The sequence below is a fragment of the Hypanus sabinus genome, chromosome 5 (genome assembly GCF_030144855.1).
Source record: "Hypanus sabinus isolate sHypSab1 chromosome 5, sHypSab1.hap1, whole genome shotgun sequence".
NCBI lineage: Eukaryota > Metazoa > Chordata > Chondrichthyes > Myliobatiformes > Dasyatidae > Hypanus > Hypanus sabinus.
The window spans coordinates 152,639,240-152,651,025 of record NC_082710.1 but is presented as its reverse complement, the minus strand read 5'-3'; the positions used below and the strand labels follow the sequence as shown (position 1 = coordinate 152,651,025).

Here is an 11,786-nt window from a genome sequence, read left to right as displayed (position 1 = left end):
TTGACTAGGCTTATACTCACTGGAAATTAGAAGATTGAGGGGGGATCTCATTGAAACGTATAAAAATTCTAAAGGGATTGGACAGGCTAGATACAGGAAGGTTGTTTCCGATGTTGGGGAAGTCCAGAACAAGGGGTCACAGTTTAAGGATAAAGGGGAAGCCTTTTAGGATCGAGATGAGGAAAAACCTCTTCACACAGAGAGTGGTGAATCTGTGGAATTCTCTGTGGAAACAGTTGAGGCTGGTTCATTGGCTATATTTAAGAGGAAGTTAGATATGGCACCTGTGGCTAAAGGGATCAGGGGGTATGGAGAGAAAGCAGGTACAGGGTTCTGAGTTGAATGATCAGCCATGATCATACTGAATGGTGGTGCAGGGTTGAAGGTCCAAATGGCCTACTCCTGCACCTATTTTCTATGTTTCTGTATGTAGTCAGCCTTTCGAAAACGATGTGTTTGTAAACAAAGAAAGGCTTCGGAAGATTTAGTTATAAATCCTGAGCATCTTCCAAGCTGATTAATGCCCACTACCAGAAAGGATACTGGCAGCATCTAGATGGGGGAACAACATCTCCAGGTTTCTCTCCATCATTCTCAATGTCCCTGTATCTTGATTGAAATTCCAGAACTTATATTGTGGGACAACTTCCAACAGAAGGATTGCAGGTCCATAAATAGAGCTGGTCACAACCTTCTCAATGGATTTTGAGGACTTCAATAAATGTGTATGAGAAATAAATGAAGAGAATAAGAAGCTGCAAAAGGGTCATAGGGAAAAGCTGGCAATGGTATCAAAGCAAAAGTGGTGGTTTTTGCAAGTATATTCTATGAAAGGGAATTATTTTTGTCAATTGCACTGAGTACTGTGAGTGGAAAAACAGGAAGTAGCAGATATTTTTGCCCTTCAAAGAACGGATGAGGATAATATGCCAGAATAGAGAGGGAAAACAGAATACTTCAAGGGAAAGTGCTAACTAAGTTCAGTGCATGTCTGACAGATGACAATGGTGAGATCAGTGTTCAAGATTGGCACACAATTGGCTTTTCTATGCCTAGGTATTCACAGCATTGGTGAGGAGGTTTTCAAAAGAATGTTTTGACCATATGGCTGGCTTCTTGAATTAGTATATTGTCAATGTCATTCCACTTTTGAAGGAAGGGTAAGAGAAACAAACCAGGACATATCTGTCTGCTCTGTGGAAGCAGTCAGAATCTCGTATTAGGTTGAGTGTGGTAGACAATTTGGACAGGTGTGAGCTGGTCAAAGAGAGGCTGTATGTTGGTAAAGGTTAAGCTATGCCTGATGAGCCTTGTTTCATTTGCAGAGAATGTATCTAATATCATTAATAAAGCCCATTATATTTTGTAATAGGGTATTCAATGATCAACTGAGAGAGAATTGTAGTGAAGGCTAGGAAGTGGAATGGGGTAGGAGATAAGAAACTGTGTTGAGTTAACAGGTATGTATTCTAATTGACAGGATGTAACTAGTTGGTTCCTTACTGTACATACTAGGTTCTTGTTTCCATCCTTACCTATATGGTTTGAATGAAGGAATAGAGACGTGCCCATTCTGCTTTGAATGATTGAAAAAAAGCTGACAAATGCCGTTCGTTGTGGGGAAGTGTGAAGCCATCTGCTTTGGTGCAAGAAAATTGAAGTGAGCAGAGGGATTTAGGAATCCAAGTACCGAAGTGAACTACTGCTAGCAAAACTGCTGTAAATATGAATGGAATGTTGGACTTTACCTCAACATCCTAGAGTTCAAAAGACTGAAAGTTATGATGCAGCTGCTTAGATCCCTAGCTAGAACATGTTTAAAATCCTGTATTTGATTCTGGGCATTGCATCTTAGAGGGACAGAGTGAGTATGGAGTGGGCACAACACTGAATCAGTAGAATGATACTGAGGGCAATGATACGAGGAGGGTAACAAATTTTTTAGAAAGGAACGTAATCCTAAATTTAATTCTAAACAGTTAACTAATCATTTGAGGAAGTGTATCCTTACACGATGTAATGAAGAGATGGTTCCTGAAACCATTTACCACAAGGAGATGGGTCTAAGGAGAGAAACAGTGGATCACTTTAGTAGAGAGGTAGTGTGGACATGGTGGGCCAAATGATTTCCTTCTGTCCTTTAATCATTCTAGGGGTCTATTTTAGTTCAGGACTCAGTTTCTCTTCGTACTCCTGCTGAACAGCTTGTGCATCAAGGTGCTGGTGGATGTGCAGTAATAAATGCTCTTAGAGACCTCACAGGAAGAAAAGTTGGCAGTTCATACGAACAAGAAAAAGAAACACGCAGTGGTATAAAGTGCGAGAGGTATACAGGAACTCAATGATAAAGAAAGTACCATGGGGTACAGGCAAGTAAGTTTTGCATTGGTAAGGGAAAGACAATTTAATATACCAGATTTTGTTGGAATCAAGAAATACAGTTAAGAATTGTAGTATTGATTTCAAAAGGAAAACTCATGTCTACTGGAGTTAATTGTATCTCAAGTAATAACATAAGATGTAACCAAGTGCATTCTACTGCATGCAATATGTTTTCATTGTTGGTTTCAGTGCATTTGGACAGTTTGCAGGAGCAACTTTCCTGTGCTATGCATACCCTCTGATACTTATTACTTTGCTGTCTGTCATAGTTCGTTCTTTTATGTTTTCTCATGAATGTATATTTCACTGTTTTTACCCTGTACAAACTTTATTACTTTAGTGTTGGTTTAAAATATTACTGTTTACATGTTCTTAATAAGACCATAAAATATAGGAGTAGAATTAGGCCATTCGGCCCATTGATTCTGCTCCAGCATTTCATCATGGCTGATCCAATTGTCTTCTCAGCCCCAATTGCCTACCTTCTCCCTGTATCCCTTCATGCCATGACCAATCAAAAACCTTATCAACCTCAACCTTAAATATACATAAAGACCGCCTCCACAGCTGCTTGTGGCAAAGAATTCCATAGATTAACCACCCTCTGGCTGAAGAAATCCCCTCTCATCTCTGTTCTAAAATGACAGCCCTCTAATCTGTGGCTGTGTCCTCTGTTCCGAGACTCTACCACTGTATGAAACATCCACTCTATCAATGCCTTTCACCCGTTCGATAGGTTTCAATGAGGTCACCACCCATTCTTCTGAGTTCTAGTGAATACAGGCTTGTAGCCGTCAGATGCTCTTCATATGGCAAGCCAATCAATCCTGGAATCATACCCAGTTACTGTATGTTTCTATTAGCCTATATTGTTCTTATGCACCCTGCAATGTTACTCACTATTGCTTTTTATTTTTTCAGTCACTGGAGCAAGAGAGCGAGACTCATTAGCTACAGCCAATGAAGCAACTTGACTGTCTTTAGAACAGATCATCGGACAATGAAAGAAACTGAAAGTCACAGTAATTCCCAAAGAGTTGTTGACCCCAGGAATCAGGATCTCAAACTGCCTTCTCTTCACACCAGTGTATACCTCTGTGTATACACATCCATACGGAGATGTACTGGATGGGCAATCGCGTATCATTTACAGTGAGCTATTGTTGGCCTTTTATTGAGCCTGAAATTTAATCTGTAGACTGTGGTGATTGATGAGTTTTGGCATTTTGTCTTGGAAAAAATGTGTGCTATCTGGATCCTGGAGCTGTTTCTGCCATTTGATGAATTATGACACCCATCCAGCAAGAATTTTGAAAAGCAAGCAGACTGATTTGTTTTTCTTTCGCACAAGCCTGCAACAGAATACTGAACACAGTTCTATTTTCCTGAGATTCACTGCAAGTTGCCAATGGAGCATTAACTTATCTGGTCAGTCTGGTATTTTCAGGCTTCTGCTGGGCCCCAGAGAGCCAGAAATTTTCAAGAAACACATGGAGATATGCAGTGGCTACTATGGAAGGGTTCTACGAAGGGAAGAAGCTGTGACACTTAACCTGTGTTTTAAACTTTTGATAAGTTTTAGCCTATCCTTTTTTGATTAGGATCAGTGTTTTTTATTGTAAAAAATAATGGTATCCATTTGGCTGAGTTGGAGGTGGATCCATTTCTCAGTTACGTGGGTGAGTGTTTAAACCTTACCCTTCTCCAGAACTTGAGCCCATATTTGTAACCATCACTTGGTACAGTGATAAGAGAAGGCATACTATGAATAATAAGGACATAATTTAACCCTAATTTCTTCTCTCCATCCACCTTGATCCTGGACCCATCTTAAGTGATGTCTCCTGGCCATTTGCCCTGACATTTCTTTTCTCAACTTGTTAAAGTGTTAGGAGTCTCCCTGATCAGACTGAATCCCTTATCTCAATTTGTGAAATGTTTGAGCTTATGATTGTGTATTAGATCAACACTCACTGTACAGGAATTTGGGTCAGCCTGAGATTTGTTTATCTCTAGAGCTAAATGTAATATAGCTCTCGTCATTTCCCTTCAGGTTAACCCAAAGTGCTTTAAAAGAGACCACTGCTAACACAGAGTGAACAGCAATGCAATAATGACCAGGTAATCTGCTTAATAATGTTGACTGGCGACAAAGTCTCTGGCACCCTTCCTTTCCTCCTGTTTCAATTAGGACCATGGATGTTCTTTTAACTGTCATTGTAATTCTGGTTCATATCCCATTGCAAGTTCTTCCCCAATACTGGGAGAGATGCCAGCTTAGATCTCTGTGTTATGGTAATGCTGGTGATTCAGAAACAGTGATGCTACTGATACAGAGGTAATTTTTGGAGACAGAATGAACTACAGATACTGGAATCTGGAGCAACATGCAGAAAGTTGGAGGAACTCAATAGGTCAGGCAGCATCTGTGTAGGGAAGTGGAGAGTCAGCATTGATTTTTGCATAGGTGCTGCCTGACCCACTGAATTCCTTCAGCATTTAATGTGTGCTCAATAATTTCTCTCTACCTATGCAGCGATTTGCAGTGTAACTCTTGTCAGATTGTGACAAATTCAACTGCATGCTCTGATCTAAGCAGGAGTGATTGGAGAATTACTTAAATACATGAAGGATCAGGAGTAGGACAAATCTGGTTAGCCACACCTTTTGAGTTACAGGGTGGTTCATTTCAAGTGGAGGGAAAGCCTAGGCCAGGTCATGGGGAGTGGGCTGGAGGCAGTGCCTGAGGAACTTCAACCGAGTTAAACTCTACTTCAAGAGTGCACCAGGTTCTGTCTTTGTTCCACAATTGGCTTATCATAGCTGTGCTTAACGATGCTGAATACTAAGTGTCTCGACATGACACAAATCCAAACGGCCCAGGCCTGTTCCAGGAGATCATAAAGCTGGATGACCAAGAGCGAGCCATGATTGCTGATGATCTTGACTACACGGATCACTGTTTTGCTGAACTTGGGTTGTTTCATGTGCTTCAGCTTCTGTGATACTTAACTCCCTCACCTTGATGCTGAGTGAGGGAAGTAAGAGGATGTTCCATTGCTTGCTGCTGGCACTCTCAGGCAAGACATAGGAAATTTCACTAACATACTGTTAGTTTACCTACTGCTGGAGCAGCATGAAGTGATTTGACAATGTCTGGATGATCTACGAACTGCGATCAACCACATGACTAGTTAGGCTGCCTATGGTCAGAGACATTACATAGTGTAGTTTGCCCAAGGCACCAGGAGGAATTTTAATCCTGCACTGTCACTTTCTTCAGTGTCTCCCAGCAGGGTTTGGAAGTTACACACTTTCCAGACTGTGATTGGACATTCCCTCTCTGTCTCTATCTTAGTATTAGTATCCCAATGGGATAACACCCAGAATTTAGTTTACTTTGCACAGCCTGAGTTGCATATGAATTGCTGGAATTGAGGGAAACCACTGCACCAAACCAGCCAAACATACTGTGCACATTTTCACTTCCCCGTCACACACTTCTCAGTCACTTTCTTATCTCTATGTCTCAGTATCTGCTATAATCGCAACTATTACCTGCCACTGAGTGTCCTCTACTCCCAGCTCCACTGGTTCTTCAACCTAACCGTTCACCTCTTTCCCCACCCTACTCTCCATTGCAAAGCAATTGAACCTCCTGTGCAATAGTGCAGTAGCTGATTTGTGCACCAAATGGTTCCCATAAATGATAACAATTTTAATATTAATATCTATTGCAAAATGTACAACTTTATTCTGATAATGTTTAAGCATTTATCCCATTGAATCCCCTTGTTCAAAGCCCTGATGTAAATGTGATTGTTAATATTTTTTATGATTGGTAATGAAACTAATAAACCCCAGGTGTAATTCTGTATAATAATTTTTTTTAATGTAGTAAAGCCTGTGTCATTTATTTGTCTAGTACCTCACCTTTGTTGTTTATGGGAAAAGGCGGACAGTCGTGGACTCTGGATAGCTCCCTGCTCTCAACTGTATGGGACAACTGTGACAAAACATTAGTGAATCAACACATACACCTATAACTCTCTCATAGCAGATGCTGGCTGACCTGTATTTCCAGTATCTTTTGGATTTATTTCAAATTTCCATAAGTGGCAGGTAATTTAGTTTGCTTTCTAATAGCGTTTTGATATTGAATAGCATCCTGCCAGGCACCTGACAGCTTATGGAATTGGATGCTGACAATAGGCACTGGGCGTAGTCAATGAGTATTGGATAGCCCTTCTTAACCATCTAGAACTATGACTTCTTGTAGTTGACAAAGGTATTGACCATGTATCATCTCTTTCCTGCACCTTGCTGTCATCCCCTGTTCTAGACACAACAAAGATAGAGCGCCCTGGTCCCCACCATCTACCTCACCAGCCTTCACATTGAATCATCCTTCATAGTATCTGCTGCTTTCAGTTTGCGTCCAGCCACCAGGTATATCTTCCCATTTTCTCTATTATCACCATTTCAAAGATGCAGATTCTTTCGTGATTCACTGGTCTGATATTCCATCCCCAGCAATCACAGTACTTGTCCATGCAACCATTGTTGTGGTGTCACACCTATTACAAGTCATCACAGACCCTACCTAACTGGTTCATCTGATGAAGCTGGCATTTACTTTCATTGTTGGGTATTGCATTTGTCGCTCACAATGTGGTCCCCTCTACAGGAAAGAGACCAAATACAGACTGAATGACCACTTTGCACAACACATTTGTTCAGTTGCAACTGTAAGTTGTCAGGTCTGCTGCAACTGTCATCATATGATTTTCATTTCAGATAATGCTAATTTCTTTCCCCTGTTGAGAAGTGGCTAACTCTTCCATAAGCTTAAAACTCGGTAATATGATCAATGTTTACTCTCTCTGTGGATATTTGCCGTTCTGCTTTGCATTACCAATATCCTCATTCTTCTTCTGCTGGCAGCAACAGATCTGATTGATTGTTCATCTTTCTTTAGCACATGCCTCTGCTTTCTCTTTAGCTACTCAACTAGCTATCTATCAGCAACTCAGAAACAGCAAGTAACCTTGGTAACCGAAGTTTCACCCTATCAGAACTTCTGGTTGATGTAATTATCCCTCACCACACAAACTGAAAATTGGAACTAGCCTATTTTTTTTCAGTTTTCTCACTTTCAATATTCTAACGTAGCAATTGGTGCTTGGTTTATTAATGGCATGTACTGAGGTGCAGAGAAAATGCCTTTTTTACATTTCGTCTATACAGATAATTTAATTACAACAGTTTATTGAGGTAGCACCAGAGAAAGCAGAATACAGAATAAAGTATTATGGAGAAAATGTAATCCTAACAGACAAAAAGGTGCAAGGCCAGAGAGAGGTAGACTGTAAGATCCATTGTATCACACCTAGATACATGGCAGGATAAAGTCCTTAAGCATGTGGGTGCGTACTTCTACACATTTCTATATTTTGCATGATGAGAGTGGAGAGAAGAGAGAATGGATGTGATCATTGATTAATGTCCCTTTGTACCAAAGTATCAAGAGTTATAGACATAGTCCATGGATGGGAGTTTGGTTTCTGTGATGTACTGAGTTATGTCCAAAACTCTCTGGTTTCTTACGGTGAATGAAAAGCAGTTGCCATACCAAACAACAATACACCCAGATAGGATGCTTTTTATGGTGCATCAATAAAACTGGTGAGGGTTAAAAGTGGGCGTAATTGATTACTTCATACTTCTCAAGGAAGTAAAGTGCTTGTATTCACTGATGAAAGCTTCGTCAATCTGAATTATTTTCTCTCTCTACATTGCAGACTGACATGCTGTCTGTTTTAACATTTCTGTATTCTAGCTCCTAACTAGGTGCAGTCTGTAGGCACTGGATGGCATTATCTAGACTGGATAGCTTTGGGTGGCTCCATATTGGAAAATGGATTGTAGAATGTGTGTAGTGGATTCCATTCAAGTACTGGAGTGATGTCTAAATAAAGGGAGCTATATGTGGGATATGTCAGTTAACCTGACTTCAACGGTTGGGAAGATGTTGGAGTATTATTGTCTATGAGGTTTCAGTGTAGAGAAATGTATGGTCATGCAGTTTGGTAGAAACAATAAGGCTGTAATCTATTTTCTAATCGGGGAGAAAATTCAAAATTCAGAGGTGCAAAGGGACTTAAGAATCCTCGTGCACTATTCCCTAAAGTTTAACTTGCAGGATGAGTCTGTGGTAAGGAAGGCAAATGCAATATCCACATTAATTTCAAGAGGAAAAGAATATAAAAGCAAGGATGTAATGCTGAACCTTGTAAGGCATTGGTTAGACCACACTTGGAGTATTGCGAGAAAATATATGTTGGCATTTGGTCCAGTGGAGGTTCGTGTCCAGGAATGGAAGGGTTAACATATGAAAAGCATTTGATGGCTTTGGGTCTGTACTGGCTGGAATTTAGAAGAATAAGTGGGGACGGGGAGTATCTAAATGAAACGTATGAATATTGAATGGCCAAGACAGAGTGGATGCGGAGGGGATATTTCTTATGGCAGAGGAGTCCGGGTCCAGTGGGCAGAGCCTCAGAATAGAGGGAAGTTTATTCATAACAGAGGTGAAAAGGAATTTCTTTAGCTAGAAAGTAGTGAATCTGTGAAACATATTGCCACAGACGGCTGTGAAGGGCAAGTCATTTCGTATTTTAAATGTTGGTAGGTAGATTCTTGATTAGCCAATCCGTCAAAGTTTCCGGGGAGAAGGCAGGAGAATGGGGATCAGGGGGACAATAAATCAGTCATGGTGGAATAGCGGACAGACTCGATGAGCCAAATGGCCTAATTCCACTCCTCTGCTTTTCATGGTATAAATATGCCTCCTACATCCAGATCCAATGGTATATCTATGAGCAAGTGTTCTTCAATACCAATCCATGTGATGCCACAGTCGACCTAGAATTTCAATTGCACAAGCAAACCTGGGACATTATCCTCTGCCTCGTCACCCAAATCATTTGTCACGTGGCCCTGGATGCCACTGGCACTTGCCCTTTGGACTGTACTCTCATGGGGAATCTTGTGAAAACACTTACTGACGTACAGGACGATTACTATAATTGATAGCATTTAATTAACGCAGCTGTATCCAAGGAAAGGAGACAGTGAGCTGGAAGGGAAAGACGTGGATTGCAACAAACACGCTTCCAATTCCTTTCGCAATCGTCATCGCACGTTCACTATTCTAAAAATAAACAATCAGTCGCAGTCAAACACCTTAAAACGAGACAAAGCTAAATAGTTTTATTCCCTTTGAGTTAAAAAATAATTAATTTAAATGTAATTGTGATTTAATACCAGTCGACTTGAAAACTGATTTAACCGAATAAATAGTGTTTACAACATATCCGAGCTCCATGATAAAGCTGCAGGTGCAGAAAGAGTCCTCAGTTAGAGGAAGGGATGTGGTTCACCCATGATTACATCGGGAGAGACTTACTTGTCCCTATTCCCATTTTCTAGCGTTCTTGACCACCAGACAGACAAGTGAATTCCAGATATGGCGGCCGGGTTACGGATTCGGTGTTTCTAAACTAACATCTTTTTTTTTCTATTTAAAATTCTGGAGAATTCAGCAGGCCAGGCAGCATCTATGGAAAGTAGTACAGTCAGCGTTTCGGGTCCAGATCCTTCAGCTTTTTTTTTATTGTATATTTTTCCGACATTCATTGCAAATATTACTCAATACAAATAGTTTTATTCGGTACAGCACACAGCCTAAGAAAGGCGAAGTATTGCAGCGGGGAAGTAGTGGAGTATAACTACTGCGTTGGCGTACATGTCCTCCGTGTAGCAGAGGGCACACCCGCAGTGATAGTAAGGAGTAACCGACAGCGCATAGAATAGAATGAACGGCTGCGTTATACTCCTGCTCCACCTTTAAGGCGACAGCCGCGTCAGTTTCATGGGTCTACTGATACACCGAGTTAGATTTTTAATCACGGTCTTCAACTCCTGCCTGAACTTGCGTTGGGTCATTGCGTAGATACACGTGTTGGCACCGGCGCTGACACGTATGAGCAAAATCCCCACCTCATTGGCGACAGCCGATGGATTTGTGAGATCGTTGCTCACAAAATTGACTGTGACTCGAGTACAGATGAAGGTCACGGTTGCCGTCGTCCAGAGGAGTATGGAAGTGCCCGACACGGTGAAGAGTAGGACGATGGACTTGCGCCGGCTCTCTGCCTCACTATCCTTGCCATCCTGTCCCTTCAGGCGCCGACGAGCCCGGCTGGCCGCTACGATGTTCCTGACCGTCAGCCCGTTCAGGAGAAGAATTACAGCGAAGGGGAGCAAGGACAGAGAGATGCTGGTCATCCACGTGAAAGCCACCCACCAGTTGGAGGTGAAGTAGGCGGATCTTGGCCGACATCCCCAGTACACATAATCCATGACGTAGCGAGGCTCGTACATAAACTGAAAGGGGATATACTTTAAACAGCTCAGAGCGCACAAAGTCACAATAACCACGGTGGCCGTCCTCTCCGTGCAATATCTGAGTCTTAGTTGCGGACAGCAAATGCTGACAAAACGGTCAAAGGTAAAGGACACGGTTAACCAGACGGAGTAATCCAGGGTGAGTGCCCGCAAGTGTACGTATGATGGACACACCGCGCTGAGGGAGAGAAAGGAGTTAGGTGTGTAATAAATGTAGATTTCTCGGAGCACCACATGAAAGATAAGCACGAACAGGTCGGAGATCGCCATCGCCATCATGTAACGCGTTATTCCTCTAGTGAGACCGCAGTTTCCCCGGTACAGGATCGCAGCCGTCAGCAGGTTCGCTGGAGAAAGTACAAAACACAGCCAAATTATCCACTTGTCGCCAAGTGCAACAGTGAATGTCAAGAAACCGTCTAATGGAAGAAGTCAGTAGATTAAGTAACAAATGTTTGAGGAAAGAGATTGTCGACATTTCGGATCGAAGTCCGGCATCAGAATCAGTATCCCTAATGCAGGGCTTGGAACAATGATTCCTTTCCTCCCACTTTGTTTTTTCAGCAGATTCCTGCTTCAGATTCCAGCCTAATGCCGTCTCTTGTTTTTCTAACAGTGACGACCTGATTAGAGACGAATTACTACTGAGAATCAGATAAATTATTTCATGAAAGAAATCCCAGCATTCGTTAGCATATGATATTAGCATTGATACGTGTAGCGCCATGTAAAAAAAAATGTATCATACTGCGTTGAACCAGGTCCTTCAGCCCAGCTGTTCTCCCCCGGTCATCAAATCCCCAATCTCACCAATTCAATACTAATCCTTTGCCCGGTCTCTTTATTCCCACAAACCGTTCTCCCTGACTCTCAGGATGAACAATTTACAGTAACCATTCACTAACGATAGTTGGGGCCTTTCACGATATTAGAAT

The 11,786-nt window shown here is 41.7% G+C and overlaps 2 protein-coding genes across 6 annotated transcripts in view; one reads left to right on the top strand and one right to left on the bottom strand.

The window, feature by feature from the left end:
- Positions 1-6,269, top strand: part of LOC132394462 (uncharacterized) — a 42,370-nt gene extending 36,101 nt beyond the window's left edge. For all 5 annotated transcript variants that reach the window (XM_059970646.1, XM_059970649.1, XM_059970650.1 and 2 more), the window contains one exon: positions 3,304-6,269. In XM_059970646.1, the coding sequence (XP_059826629.1) occupies positions 3,304-3,356 (53 nt within the window). In that variant the 3' untranslated portion in view covers positions 3,357-6,269. The remainder of the gene's footprint in view (positions 1-3,303) is intronic.
- Positions 6,270-10,290: 4,021 nt separating this feature from the next.
- On the bottom strand, positions 10,291-11,127 carry LOC132394792 (probable G-protein coupled receptor 139). The gene has a single exon (XM_059971199.1). The coding sequence runs from the start codon at positions 11,125-11,127 to the stop codon at positions 10,291-10,293; it is 837 nt and encodes a 278-aa protein (XP_059827182.1).
- Positions 11,128-11,786: the final 659 nt, after the last annotated feature.

What these genes read in the sequence shown, in the direction of transcription:
- LOC132394792 (XM_059971199.1), bottom strand. Translation starts at nt 11,127, where the DNA reads ATGGCGATGGCGATCTCCGACCTGTTCGTGCTTATCTTTCATGTGGTG.